Here is a 15,335-nt window from a genome sequence, read left to right as displayed (position 1 = left end):
GAAGTGGTAGAAACTCTTCCATTTTGATTAGAATTTAAAAAGAAAAACTAATTCTAAGGAAAGCCATTTATAAAGAAAATTCATTATATTTATTATAACTATGTTAAATTTAAAACTTTTTTTTTTAAAGGGCAGGCCTGAGTTTTGCTCTCAGAGTCTGTACTCTTTCAAAAGAGCTTCCCTTTTATGAGTCAGGTCTTCCCAAGTAAGAGACATAGTAGCAGCTACGGATTCAAATCATTTCCCCAGACCCCAATCATCTTGAGGGTTGAAGTGCCCAGAAGGCCCAGAAGAGGCCTTCATTTGCATAGGAGCTCAAAAGCCATATGAAATCTTATTTGAAGAGTTTCATTTTACCTTTGCTTCGTAACCATTAACAACTTCTGCTTTATCTGTCCTCCAGCCCCAGAATCCGGATTTAGTTCTGATAAAAAGTGAACACCACAAATTGCTACATGTACAACATGCCATTTAGATTCACCCCTCTAGTCTTTTCATTTTTTTTTCCAGCTGAATTTAGCAAAAGGTGTGAGATTGAGAACCTCGGAAACTAGGTGTACATTAAAGCAAAAAGAGGGCAAAGGTTCGCACACCCCCTTTCCCCCCGCCTTCTCCTCAGCAGGCCCTGGTCCCGGCAGGGAGCATCTCCAGCAGAAGCATGGCGAGGGCCTCACGAGCCCAGGTGGCTGGAGGCAGTGGGAAGAACCTGGGAGTCCGTGTTTGCGTGCCTCTGCACAAGGGACTTGTCCCTTCTGAGGAAGCTTCTTCATCTGCAGAATGGGAACAATACTTGAACTCTCCCCCTGGCAGAGCCGTGAGCTACTGCGTGCAAAGCCCTTTCCCGGTGGGATTCTCTCTGAGGAGCCCAGGGGCTGTGGGCCCCAGCCCTGCCTGCTCCAAAGGGGGCTGACCCTGCCAGATAAATCAGTCATCCTGACTTAGCCCAACCGGTGAGCTTGCATCGTCTCCAGTTCTGATTTCTGCAACAAACAGATCTTACTCAATTGAGGAATTCTTGGGAAATAAGAGCAGTGGCTACTCCAAGGGGGCACGGGAAGGAAAGGGGAGGAAGGGGGAGAAAGGCCCTCCCCGTGATGGGCTTCTCAGAAAGCCCCCAGAAGCCTGTGCCGTTGATGGGCCATGAGTCCCAGGCTGTCTGGCTCCGCGAAGGGGGTTAAAAGCAGCATCTGAGTAACTGATTCCAATTGTGTCCCATCTCAATACTGCACCAGCAAACGAGCCTTGGGCAAAGGCCCAAAGGCCCAGTCGCTCAACCCCACGTGTCCTGCCAACGCCGCCCCTCACGACAGAGGCCGAGGCTTTTCAGGGAGCAGGACGGGGAAATCTCGGCAGTACTGGGGAGCCATTGCTAAGCTCCGCCCCTTTGTCTAGGACATCACACCCTCCTTCATCGTCCGGGGGCCACCCCGGCCTAGCTCAGGTGCCGGTCACATCCCGCCTGCCTTCAGCTCACCTCCGACAGTAGAAAGAACAGTGAATTAAGGGGCCAAGTCGTCCAAATCATAAGGAAAATCAGCTGGCAAATAATCTAGGTTTTTTTTTTTTTCATTTAGATTCCCTTATAAAGGAAATTTTTTTCTACAAGAATTAAAGTACTTTAAAAGAATCATTACAAAACTGCATGCGCCAAGAGATAAGACTATGGAGTGTACTGTAAAAGCCACGTCTGGAACCAATGCTAAGCGAGTACAGAGAGACTATTCTCACCTCTTTCCTACAGATGACCTTCTCCCTGCAGAATGACCCTAATCCCTTGGGGGGGAGGGAGGGAGAAGAAGACCTCGAGAGGCAATATGAAAACCCCGAGGCCCGAAGTTTTAGAAAGAAATAATCAAGGAGTAAAAAAAAAGAGGGGCTTCTGAAAAGCAGTTTCATTTCCCTGGGCCACTGACTGGATGAATTTTGTCACACGTAGGCAGAAAAAGAAGGACGTGCTCTCTACCATTTCCTAATTCGTTCCAAATCTGTAGAGTATCTTTCTCCTCCAAGTTTTAATGCATGTGGTATCCTGCCTTAGGAGAAATTCTAGGCTTCTGTCCTCCCTTCCCTCCTCCCCACTCTGACAGAGGAGGACTCGGTTTCTCTACATGGGAACCACGGCGGGAAGCCCATGTTCCTGCGCACTAGGACTCAGCAATTCTGGCACCCCCTCGCCCTGTGATCCTGGCAGCCTCTGATAGGAAGATAATGGTACATGAAACCCCAGAGACCCCATCTTAGCTTTAACCAAGAATCCAGCAAAATCCTCAATAACAGACTGTTTCCAATTCAAGGACTTCCAAAGCCGAGACAAAATTCTTCTCCTCCTTCAGGACCACCCAGCTCAGACAACCTGGCCGGCTTTGGCTTCCTTTCCTCGCCTATTGTCTGTGTCAAGGTGGATAACGGGCAAGACCCCAGAGGCTTTCAAGGAAGGGGTGTCCCTTCCAGCTCATCGAGACCCTAATTCCAAAGCCAGAAAGCTTGATGAAGACCAGAGCCCCCCTTGCCAAAAAGAGCCGTCAGAGGAGAAAAGAGGTGGGGGCTGGATTCCTTCCTCTTGAGAGCTGCTGCTCTGCCCTGGGAACGATGCCCTCTGACCACCTGGCGCCCCTTTCCCTGTGACTGGCACAAGAGAAACGCTTTCCTTCATCATCTTGGGAAAGACTCCAGTGCACAGAGACAGACCGGAAGGAAAAGATGGAGAAAAAGTCCCTCAACGAGCCATCCACCAAAGGGAAGAACTCTTGTCCCGAGAGGCCAATCAGAGCACCCAATGCCCACGGGGCCCCCGAGTCTCATTCTCCACAGACTCAGCCGAGTGGTTGGGCCCAGCTGGCCCTCCCCCCCTTCCTCCTCTTCCTCCTCCAAGTTTTTGACCTCTTCCTGAGAAACCTTCCTGGGCTCCACTTTCCCGGCCTCAGCCTGCTCTCCCTTCTCTCCCTAGAGTACTCTGGGGCTCCCCTCTCCCTCATCCCACCTTACCTGATCTCTCTGAAGGCCTCCTGAGGACAGGAGCTACACAGGGATTTTCTCCCACCCCTGGGGCCTGGCAAAGAGAAGGCACTTCTGTGTGGGACTCAGAGTGGGGACACAGCCTCCCACCTGAGCCACCGCGGCTGGCCCCGATACTATCCTTGCACCATCAGAGCTGACAGGGCTCAGCCCACAGTGGGCGCTTGCATTACGCCCCAATCTATTTTATTATTTCTGCCCTGCTAAACATCAAGGCTGAAGGGGCAAGTTTTGTATCTGTATGAAAACACGGTGTTAACGACTGTAAGCTAACCGAAGTGTCCTGGCCTTGTGGGCCCACCTTCACCTGGGAGCTGACCACAACAGCATCTCTAAGCGGCATCTCTCTGCCTTGAGGGACGGTAGCCCCTCCATTAGGAGCCGAGGAGAGACCTGGCCAGCTGGTCACTCCTGACAAACTCCTCCCCAGAAGCTGCGAGACTCCCTGCAGGGCCAAGGACGACCCGAGAAGCCCCTGCTTCTGAGCTGGAGCCAGGAGAGGAGAGTGCTGGGACATCAGGAACAGGCCCAGTCATCGGCCGACCCCCAAGTCTCAGTCTTTAAGAAGGGGGGCACCAGAAGGGATGCCCAGACTGGGCCACTTGGCTGACAAGGCAAGGACAACGCAGCCCATTTTCCTGACACTTCCAACCGGCTACCTGAGCCCACCCCTTCTAGGTGGGCTGCAGGTGACCCAGTGGAAGAGCAAGAGATCTGGGGCAACACCCAAGCCCGGCTACTCACTCCCCAGGTGACAGGATGAGTCATTTGGCCATTCTGGGGCCCTGTTCTCCTGGGAAAAGATTCTGAGACCCCTGCCAACTCCAAATTCTGCTGCGATCCTAGGAAACCTTCCGACTTACTCAATTTCTAGAAATTGAGTAAATAAAATATAAAAATAAAAAAATATAGTAAAATATAATTTTTTCATAAGTAGAAGAGTTAAGAAAAGACTTTGAAAAGAGAAAATTCAGAAAAGAATCTGAACAAATTAAAATATGCTTTCCTTCCTAACTTAAACTGTCACCAAATGTGTGAAATGATTTAGAGAGAAATGGGTGTGATGTCCTAGGCAAACAAACAGGGCTCTCCCAGAGCTCCCTCAACTGAGAACTGTTCTAGAAATATGCAGTGTGCCCGTGAGAAATAAGGAGGCCAAGAAAGCCTCCAAGGAGCCTTGTGATCGCTTGATAAGACTTTCGTGGTAGATTAATGAAGGAACCCAAAAGTGAATCCACAGTGATGGAAATTTTATGGACCTGAGGCACAAGGCTGTTAAACAGTTCTTCCAGTAGAACAAAGAAAGAACAAAAACAATTCCCATAGTCTCACTCTAAGTCATTGGGCTCAAATCCTTGTTAAAAAGTTAACCTCACCAATGATCCCATTCACAGCATTGGCCCAATCCAGAGAGAGAGAGAAGATGCCCCTTGTGTGGCTCAAGCGGCAGCTGGGAAAGGGATCTGGATTCTATCGAGATGAGTGAGGAGGAGTGCAACGAAAATGGAGCCCTCTAACTAAGGAGCTCTATACAACGCACTACATAACGAGCTTTGTATAACGAACTATATAACGAGCTACGGCTGCCGACCTGGCCTGGCTTGCTGCAGCCCCACGTCCCATGGCAGCCGTCCTTTTCCACAAGGCCGGAGCAGCCTGATGGGCCCTGGCACGGGGCCCTGCATCATTAACGGGCTTAGACGAGTACCTCTCAAAAGCGATGTTCTTGGTCTCCAGGCTGGTGTTGATGACCGGGGAGGTGAGACGCCGCTCCACCTCCCTCCCTTTGGGTTTCATGGAGTCCAAGGTCAGGCGCTCCATCTCTTGGGAAAGATCAAAGTGCTCGGTTGTGACAACTTTGTCATCGTGGTTGACCTCCATCAGCTCGGCCCAGCTATCTGTTAACATGGGGGCAAAGGGGACTCCTGTGACCAAAAGGCCAGAAGCGAACTCTCTGGATGCTGACCCCTCCCTCAAATTACCCAAAGGAAGGAAATCGGCTGTAACCACCCCATCAGGCGGCCTTTGTTCTCACGCCCCCCCCCCCCCCAAGCCTCAGGGCCCCCGCAGTCACAGAGCCGTGGGGCCGGGCAGGTGGAAGGGCTAGGGGTGTCCAGCAGCCTCTTTTATAAAAGAGGCCCTATCGGCTCGCCGTCTGATCTTTAAAAAGATGTTTAAGTCAAATAATTTCCCCACAGCTTTGCATCTGCTGCTGATGATCAGAGATTGCTGGAGCTCGTCCCGCCAGACACGGCACAGGCTGGGGAGGGGAGGGCGAGGAGGCCTGACAGGTAGTTTCCCCTCCCCCCAGCTCCAGGGGTCCATAAGCCAGTCAGAAAAACACAAACGGAACAAGAAACAAGTGTCTGGCAAGCTCGAGATGCTCTGCTTTGGTTTCTCATCGGGTGTCAAGGTGTGAGTCCATCATGGCAGCGAAAGAGTCCTACCCGAGCTCAAGGAACCTCAACCTTCATTTGGAAGCAGTTTCTCGGGCTGACATCGACGTGTTAAGTGAATGCTAGAAACCCGGAATCACTTACCCTCCCCCTTAAAAATAAAGCTACGTCTTCCTCTTATCCAGCTCATGTTTTCAAAGCCCAATAACGTGATATCAACACGTAGTTTGGCCCCGCTTTTCCAGATGCGACAGACGTCGTTGGGACATATCCTAGAAACCAATGGCACTGCAAAAGAAAACGTTGCAGCTGATGAAACCCATCAAAGAGAAAGCAGGAAGTCTAAACGAGAGCAATCTTTTTTGTTTAAAGCGGGGCCTGGGGAAGAGGAGAATCTAGTGCCGGTCCCAGAGAACCAGAAGTTTGGAGAGGAACACTTATCAGCCATTAATAAGCTTTTATTAAGTTCTTTCTGTGTGCCTAGCACACAGACCACAAAGAGTCCCTAAGCCCAAAAATCTGTGTGTCTCTGTCTCTCTCTGCCTGTCTTGCTCTGTCTCTTCCTCTCTGTCTCACTCTCTCACTGTCTGTCTCTCTCTTCTTTTATCTCTCTCTCTGTGTCTTGCTCTATCTCACTGTCTGTCTCTCTCTCACTCTTCCTCTATCTCTCTCTCTGTCTCTGTCTTGCTCTCACAGTCTGTCTCACTCTCCCTGTCTCTCTTGCTGTCTCTGTCTGTATGTCTCTTTGTCTCTGTGTATCTTTCTCGCTCTCACATACACCCCACAAGGTAATTTGGAGGGAGATGGTAAACTAGGGCTGAGGCTCAGAGGTGAGAAAAGGACTCCTGCAGGAAACTATCACTGAGGCAAAGTTGTAAGGAAGCTGAGGATTCTGAGATGGCCATGAAGAAGAGGTACATCCAAGCAAGGGGAGAAAAAGAGTGGGGGAGGGAGGGAGAAGGAAGGAAGGAAGGGAGGGAGGGAGGAAAGAAGACACATTCATAAATGTAAGGCCCTATGTAAGCCAGGCCTTGTGCTAAGGGCTTTAGAAATATTTCTTTCTATCCTCACGAGACGGGTGACATCACTCTCCCCCATTTACAGATGAAGCAGAGATCCAGCGACTTGCCCAGGGACTCCCAGCAGGGAGAGTCAGAGACCCTGGCTCAAGGGCGGCAGGGCCTCCCTGCACTGTCCGGGGTATCTCAGTGGCCAGTCTGCCCACGGAGCCAGAGCACATCACGAATGGCTGGAGGGCTGCAGCTGCTGCCTGGCTCTGAGGCCCGGGGAGTCGGCTCTCCTTGTTCGGGAGCTCTCCCCCAGGCCCTCGCACACCACTTCTGCCCTCTTACCCTAAGAACACCCTGGCCATCCTCCTCTAACCAGCCCAAGTTGCCATGCCCACTGTTTCAGACATTCACGGTTTCTCAACGAATGCTGCCAGGGGTTCCCCGGGTCTTCCCAAAGTAGTGTGCGCTGGGTATTACTCACACTGGAAAAAGGACATTTGCTTTGCAGAGTCCCATGACTGGCTCCTACTACTGTTAAGGGTTTACAAATTATTCCTACTGGAGGAAACAGAAGGGCTACAAGATCAGAGAAGCAAAGCTGGGGAGTCAGCAGATCATCAGAAATAGAAAGAAAGCATCTCAAAACGCCAACAAGCTCACAGTTACAAAAGCTAGTTTTTATTAAGGAGTCAGCCTGGCAAACATCTTATTTCCTAAAGCAAGTTTAACCTGGCATTCAGCAGCTTCTTTCCAAGTTATGGCAACAGGTTTTCGAGACTGGGGCTTAAATTTCAAAATAGTGATAAATTCAAACCAACCGGCCACTTACCCCAGCTAGTGAACTCCCATTTCATCTGCACATAAAAATCAGGTGCCTGCAGGGAACAAACACAAATGCCAAATTCACTATAAATCAGGCTCATTACTGTATACTCAGAATTACCAAACAATATTAATATCATTATAGTTATTATGAGAAAATAAATGCGTCCAGCACAATTCCCAGATCCAAGACAAATTCACAAAAAATCATTTATATCCTACAAACAAAAAAATGGGAAAATGTAAATAAAAAAAAAGAAATCTCACTTGTAACAGTAAAGACCAAGAAGAAAGACCGAAGACTTTTGCTTATCCTGATTCAGGCTGATTCTAAGGTATCCAGGGGGCTAACTCAGTCTTCACAAAAATGAGATGATGTTTGTAAAGTGGTTTGCCAGGCATTTAGCAGGTTCTTTAAAAATACTATTATTAATATTAATTATTACCACCAAAATGCCAGCAATCACAGATGAAAATAACACAGGAAATGGAGAGCTGAATGTGCCACCTTGCTGATGACAGAAGGATTCCCTAGGACAGCGGTTCTTAAAGCCTTTTGGGTCTCAGGAGTCCTTTAACCTGTTAAAGATCACCGTGGAACTGCAGAGAGCTTTTCTTTTTCTTTACTACATTCGAAATTTAAACTGATTTATCTTTAGATATTTATTGAAATTTATTTTAAAATAAAAACAAATGGGAGCAGCTAGGTGGCACAATGGATAGAGCACCAGCCCTGAAGTCAGGAAGACTCATGTTCAGATCTAACCTCAGACACTTAACACTTCCTAGCTGTGTGACCCTGGCTGGGTAAGTCACTTAACCCCAATTGCCTCAGCAAAAAAATAAACAACAACAAACCCATCACTTGCTAATAAATAACATTTTTTACAAAAAATTAAATTTAATTTTCTAAAATGGAACAAAATCTAATAAGAATAGCCCCGATTTCTACACTTTTGAAATCTCTTTGATTTCCAACAAATGGAAGCAAGGTTTGCAGAACTGTTCCTTGTCTGTTGTGGCATACTCTTGTGTGCAAGAAATACAGATGGAAAAAATATTTTAAATGGCAAATGAGGGCTTAGTATTATCAAGAAAAGACAGATCTCCTGAAAAGAGCCTGCCAACAATGTTTAAAGAATGTTGTCCCAGAAACTATCCATCAACAAAAGTTGAGAAAATAACCGAGTCCGGAGGCTAAGCCAACACTACAGAGTATCTAGGGATAAAATATTCGGTGAAGGGTTTCTAGTGGAAGGCCTAACGAGACAGTTATGCCTTATTATCTGGGATGAAGTCACTCTTCCTTGGGACAGTGCTTGACAGGTCAGGAAGGCCCGAGTTCAAGTTCAGGCTCTGACAGAGTGGCCACGAAGGCTAAGGTGGGGGCCTCGAAGACTGGCCGATACGCCTGAGTCTCTGGTCCGCTCTGGGGGGAGCAGCTTCTGTGGCAGGAAGGAGGACGCCTGGGCCGGGCTCCCAAGGACACGCTTGAGTCGGCTCGGTTTACATACCTCGAGGATCTTCTGGAGCAGTTCAGGAACGCCCTCCAGGGCCATGGAGGTGTTGTGATAGTCCCGATGCTGAAGAATGGTGTACACCATCTCTGGGTCTCCGGTGCTCACCGCCTCGTGTAAAACTAAAATCCCCAAAGAGCAAAGTCCGTTAAAATGCCAACAAAGAGCAGCGCTCTGGGCTATTTTGGAGACTGGGATTTCCCTGGCAAGGGCACTCCCTCCACCAGTGCAAATTGCAACTCCTCTGCAACTTGGCAGACATTCCTGGAGAGCCGCCTTGGCCAAAAAGGGCATCTATTTCTCTGTGGCCGAGGTGCCCTTGTCCCGAGATGCCAGCTCTCCCGCCTGGCCCAGCACCCACCCGTCCATCGGGAGCACGATTTTCAAGGTCCAGGGTCAGCCCCACCCCCTCCACAGGTTCTCAGAGAACACGGGCCCCAGGCGGCCTCCAAGGCCTATCCTCTCGGGAAGGCAGCCCGCTCTTGCCCAGAGACAGAAGCCAGCAGCTAGTTCAAGGAGGGCAAAGCTGTGGGGCTGCCTTCCTTCCTCAGGCTGACCCAGCTGAGCTAACAACCCCCAGAAAGGGAGCGGCTGGGACGCTGGGAGGATGTCACGGAATCCAATGGACCCCAAGGGCTAGGAATATGCCTGCAGTCACCTGCTCCTTCCCCGGGGACTTCCCACACAGCTGCCATCGTATCTGGCCCCCAGCTGCACAAGTGCAGGCCTGAGGCAGCCCCTTCCCCCTCCCAGGAGGGCCGGAGATGGGGAACAGAACTGAGACCGTGGGGCAGATCCCGGCTCGCAGCCTCCCCTTGGTACTCCACCCCCTCCCCTGTTCTCTTGTCCCAAGGAAAAAGAACTCATGAGTCAGCTAATATGCCCTTCCAGTAAAACTGATTCAGGGGCGGCTTCGGGCCGACAGAACCTGAAACGAAAACACTGTCTTTTTGTTAACGTGAGAGGTGCGCTTGCCTGTCCATCCCTGGCGATTCTCCTTCGTGACATCCGCTTTATGTCGGAGCAACACTCTCGCAGACTCCAAGTGTCCCAAGGACACGGCGAGGTGCAGCAGAGTCCGGCCTCTGGGGTCCAGGGCTTCCACATTCTGTGAAGGGACCGCAAGGCATTCAATCACACTGGGGCTCCCACAGCCGAGCAGAGGAGGAGCTCCGCACCGGGGACTACCCTCAAGGCCACCCGAGAGAAGAGGGGCTTTTGCCGGCCTGTGGCCACAGCCCTGGGGACAGCTCTGCAAACACATTTCAGTATTCAACCAAGAACAGGAAATACCAGATTTTAATCAAACTGAAAGCAGAGAAGACAATTTCAGTACGAACCCGAAGGCCGGGCGCCAGCTGGACTCCCACCAAACCGACGAGCGCCGGTGCCCAAGCCGCCGAACCCGATCGAAGGGATCAGGACCTGGGAGGGGCCGACAGGGGCTGATTTACGGACCTGACACAGATTCCCCGGCCACCTCAGCTCGAGCAGGCCCAGCCTCCCGTCTCCTAGAGACAACTCCCGGGACATTCCCCGATTCTCTCCCGGTTCTGGAGTCAAGAGGGAGACCTTAGCCCTCCTCTCCTCCAGACCCCCATTACCCAGGGCAGGAAGCAGGCCTAGGGAGGTCAGCAGGAGGCTCTGTCGGATGAGGTCACCCAGGAAAAGGGCGAGCCCAGCCCCCTCCTCCAGCGACTCCATCCCATCTCCTGGCTCACGGAGTCTGTGCCTTGAGATGATCAAACCGAGCCGGGCAGAAGCCAAGGCTCAGAGGCGCAGGCCCCCTCACTGTCTTACAATAAGCCAAAGCCTGGGGTCAGCCGGGCCCCTACAGGCCGCCTCGAAACCAGGGCCAGAGGCCCTGCACTGTGCCACAGCACGGCTGGCCCAGGCCCAAGTTGGGCCCGTTATTCTCTCATTGCCCCCCAACCATCCCAGCTGGAAACAGCATCATCTGCCTCCGAAGACCAAGAAACCCGAGGGGAGACTCGAAGCCCTGCCAGGTCACTCGGCTCCTGAGTGGTGGAGGCTGATGCCAGGCCCCAGGCTCCGTTCTCCTTGCGTCCCCAAGGAGACGGCTCTGGTTGGGACAAACAGAAAGGTGGAGAAGGCTGCCCCGAACTCAGCAGCTATGACAGAGGGGCCGGGGCTTCGCCTACCGGATAAAGGGCACAGCCCCTGGGACCCGTGACCGGACCCTCCTGGCCCCGCAGTCCCCAAGGGAGTGTCCTGAGCCCGTGCGGAGAGACAGCCCTCCCACAGCCTTGGAAACAGGTGGGCACAAGTTCTCCGCTCTGCCCATCTGCGGCCTCCCCTCCGGCCCAGGCTACCAGACCTTCCTCAAGCTGGGGCTGCCCTGTGGAAGCGGGCTGAGCCTGTTCTGTGTGATCTTGGAAGGCAGAGAGGAGCGGCAAGGACAACGGGGAAGGGTGGCCCAAGCCAGGCTTGGGCATGGGGAACAAATTCCACGGGCAGCAGAGTGGGCGTCCCACAGCAGGTGGGCCGTCCTACAGAGCAGGCTGTTCCAGGAGGGGCAGCCAGTCCTGCAACCAGGCCCTGTGGCCCAGGAGTCCCTTCCAGCACCCACAATGCCCACATCGCCATTCCTGCCAGGCTGCTCTGTAATCATCTCCCTCTCCTCTGCCCTGTTACTCTGCCCTAAACTCCTTGCACTCTTCACCGCTACTTTGTCACTACCCAGACTCGCTTCATGATTGTCTACCTCAAAGCATTTGCTCCAATTGTTCAAATATCTTTCCCCCTCCTTCCAGTCCAATCCTGACTGTGCTTCAAGGCCCAACACAAATATTCTCGTCCATGACGCCTTCCCTGGTCCTTCCAGCGAGAAGGAACCTCACTTTCTATTAAGAAAAACCCAAAATGGATCTACAGCAGGGGCCGGAGGCAACATCTGCCTCTAATGAAGATGCCCCCCAAAAGTGCAATGAACCCACTCTTCTTAAACATTAACTACAGGTTGTCTAAACAGGAGATCCTTGTCCAGACACCAAAAAATGGGCATCATCAATGTCACCAATCTCCCTGGAGCCAGAGAAAGGGTGGCCTAAAGGTGGGAAACCCCCACGTCCTCCTGAGAGAGACAAAGAGCAGTTGGGAAGCATCAATCATATGGGAGCAGCTGGCTGGACCTCCTTCAAGGCTTGTGATAAGAGCATCTGCCCAAAGAGCTCCGTAAATAATTTCTTCTATGTAATATATATGCATGTATGTATACACTCACACACCTGCTGACATACCATCCCTCTTGTTGAAAAAATTCTAAATCTACAAAGAATTCAAAATAAAGCAACAAATACACCAGACAGAGGAGAGGCGCATTTTAGATGCCAAAGGGAAGAATCTATTTCCACCCCTTGCTCTGCCTCCCATCCCCATCTCGGAGATCAGCTGGCCATCCTTATTACCCATAGACACTCAGGAGAAGATGCGGTCAATTTGGGATAATGAGACTATCAGAGGGAAGGCATTAGTTTCCATTTTCACTTCCCAGATGAAAAGGCCTCAGTTCAAATTTCATTAAGGACAAATTGGGGACTGTCCCAGGACTTCAGAGCTCCAGTGTCCCCAAGTTAACCTTAAAGTCATCCTGTCTGGAAAGAAAACCCAGGGCCCAGAGGTAAGGGCAGAGCTGGGGGTTGGGGAAACTAAATCAGTTCTCTAGGATGGTCATTTCAGCCTCAGGCTATTCTTCCTAAAGAAACTGGAAGGTCACAAATTGAACTTTGCAGTTCTCCAGTGGCCGTCATGTTTCTTTGGCTAACTGACCCCTTCTTGATAGAAAGTTTTCCTCTGGCCTTTCATTTTTCCTTCTTACACACGGCCCCTCCCTCCCCCCCAGCAGGTCTGGGGCTACTGAACTACAGATTTTCACAGACTCTAAAAGCACAACTCATTTCCTTAGGCAGTTCAGAAACAAAACAAAAATGAAGGGTCTTCTCATCTTTGGGACAGAAGCTTCTAGAACCTTGTTGTTCGGTCACTTCAGCAGTGCCCACAAGCTCACTTGGGGTCCTCCAGGCAAAGGACGCGGTGGGCTCTGCCATCTCCTCCTTGGGTTCATTTTCCAGATGAGGCACCGACGCCAAATGGCTTAAATGACTCGTCCAGGGTCACACAGCTAGTAGGGGTCTGAAGTTGGATTTGAACTCAGGAAGACGAGTCCCACTGCTCTATCACCAAATAGACCAACTTAAATCGGCTAAAAGCGAATTTAGAGGAAGCGGAAATGTCACTGGTTGTGGCTATAAAACACCAATACTCAGCCCACAGCAATCTGGGAAGAAAAACTATTTCCATTTGTTTCCATAACAAATTGCAGAATGTTGGGATATCAGTTAAAAAAGAAAAAGAAAAAAAAAAGCCCAACCCAGTCCTAACGAGAGCTAAGTGATCGGGGAGCCACTTCTCATTCACAAGCTCTTAGCAAAGAGCAGAAAATAAAGGGCCTCCATTGTGGCAAATAAGCTCAAGGCCACATGGAGAGAGAGTGAACAACAGTCAACAGCTGGGCCCGATCACTTTCTGCCAAACACTGAGGGCTTCAGAGCCTCTCACTCTCGGCCTTTAGGTTGTGCTCTGGACAAAGGGCCAAGATTTCTGGCTTCAACTTGGCACCCAAGCTCGGGGATGTGTTTACCCCTCAGCGGGATGGGGTTTACTTTTTCTCCGCTTTCCTCCTGACCAGCTCTGACCTGTCTGAGGATCTTCTCCTCACCTGACAAAAGAGGCAAAGGAAGTGGAAGCAGGATTCAACAAGAAGCGACAACCAGCCCTCCCGCAAGGCCGACAGAAACCTGCCTTCCAAAGTACTCTGCCTTCCACCCAAGAAGCTCCAGAGCCCCAGCGCAGATCTGGGAGCTCCTGTTACGTGTCACGATGCCTCTATCCCACGCAGGACCCGCATCTAGCTCTGTGTGGGTTTCTGTCCCCCCCACTCCCCTTTTAAATCATTTGCTTTTCTCCATGTTCCAAAAATGCCCATCCAGACATAAGCTGGTCGGCAACGAGGGACGGGGCTCCATTATCAGCTCGGAGTGAATGGGAGCAACGGCTCCGGCTCGGGCCCATGACTAATATAATTAGGGAGCCAGCAGCATGTGCGGACAAGCTTCCATCAGCGGCTGCTCTGCTAACACACTTGTGCTCCTGACGAATGGACGACCTTGAACAAGATGCAGGTTCGCCACCGAGTACAGGCTCGGGACAGGAAGGGGAGAGTTCAAAGGCAGCTTCGGAACTTCGCCAATCCTGGGACTCCAGCAAGTCATTTTGCCTCCGTCTTCCTCAGTTTCCTCAAATGTAAATTAGGGATCCTCAAGGTAACTTTCCTCCCAGGGTTACTGCAAGGCCCAAACAGAATAATATCTGGAAAGTACAGTGCCTAGCACACAGCAGGTGCTTAATACATGTGTTTCCTTCCTCATTCAATTCCTTCCATTTACAAACTAGGAATTGAGTCTCAAGGAGCTCCAGCTCACACAACTCAGAAGGGGAGCAGGATTTGAACCCAGCTCTTCTGATCTCTTGAAATGCAGAGAGTTCACTTCAGGCCCCTTAGGATCTAGCCTAGGAAGAGCCCTCAGAGACAACCTCAGCCAACCCTCTCATTTGACAGAGAGGCAGCCAAGAGAGACGAAGGCCTCAGCCAAGTCTTCAGGGCCATTAAGTGTAGGGATCTCAGGTCCTTCCCGGTTCTGAACGATGATGAGCAGGAGAGGGAGGGCTGCTCCTGGAGCCCTGCAAGGGTTTGCAGAAAGCCTTCATGATCATCTAGTCATGGGATCCCTCACAACAGCCCTTTGAGAGGTAATCCAGGTGTTTCTAGTCCCATTTTAAAGGTAAGTAGCCTGAGGCTCCCACAGCTAAGCAAAGTCTGATTTTGGCACTTGTCAGAGGGAGGAGTCTGACTGCTAACACCTAACATTCTGAATGGCATCCTCACCACCAAGACCTAACAGCCTGGGCTCAGAAGGAGTCGTAAGACCCAGCAGCAATGTACTTTCCACAAAGACGACCTTTGCACAAGAAAAAAATCAAACTTTAAATTAAGAAACTTAACCCCAACTGCCTCACCAATAAATGAATAAATGAAATTAAGAAGCTGGTTACCAGCATCACAGAGCACCCCAAAAAAGCCCACCATGAGGGGATCCTGGCAAACACCTTTCCTAGCTCACCTGGATGCTCCCAGAGTTAAAAACCCGCCGTCCCGTCTCCACAAGTGGTCAGCCAACTCAGGCCAGAAAACCGCTAGGAAGGAGGCAGCACAGGCTAATCTGGGAGGGCTCCGGGAAGCCTCCAGCCTACATCCACCTCTCCGGTAGCTCGCCTGCGGTCCTGGTCCTGCCCCTGGGGCCTTCCCCATGGACATCCCACCCAGGCCTCCTCTTCTCTAGGCCTCTCCCAAGGGAGCTTCCCCTCTCTCTGGGCCACTCTTGTTTCCTCCACCTCAGACTGAAGGCAGAACCCAATCGAAATCCTGGTTCTGTTCCACAGGTGGAGGAAATGAGAAAGCCCAATCGCACTGAAGAGCTAAAACCTGTTTTCAGAAC

General features: G+C 51.0%; 1 protein-coding gene across 1 annotated transcript in view; it reads right to left on the bottom strand.

The window, feature by feature from the left end:
- ANKRD13A (ankyrin repeat domain 13A) overlaps positions 1 to 15,335 on the bottom strand; it is a 32,828-nt gene that overhangs the window by 12,881 nt on the left and 4,612 nt on the right. Inside the window, exons 2-7 of the mRNA XM_031948796.1 lie at positions 9,736 to 9,868; positions 8,758 to 8,882; positions 7,251 to 7,296; positions 5,556 to 5,699; positions 4,724 to 4,913; positions 358 to 424 (exon numbers count right to left, since the gene is read on the bottom strand). Coding sequence (XP_031804656.1) covers positions 358 to 424; positions 4,724 to 4,913; positions 5,556 to 5,699; positions 7,251 to 7,296; positions 8,758 to 8,882; positions 9,736 to 9,868 — 705 coding nt within the window. The remainder of the gene's footprint in view (positions 1 to 357; positions 425 to 4,723; positions 4,914 to 5,555; positions 5,700 to 7,250; positions 7,297 to 8,757; positions 8,883 to 9,735; positions 9,869 to 15,335) is intronic.

Source organism: Sarcophilus harrisii, chromosome 1, assembly GCF_902635505.1.
Source record: "Sarcophilus harrisii chromosome 1, mSarHar1.11, whole genome shotgun sequence".
Classification (NCBI taxonomy): domain Eukaryota; kingdom Metazoa; phylum Chordata; class Mammalia; order Dasyuromorphia; family Dasyuridae; genus Sarcophilus; species Sarcophilus harrisii.
The sequence above is the reverse complement of the archived record's forward strand: the minus strand, read 5'-3'. Positions and strand labels throughout refer to the sequence as shown.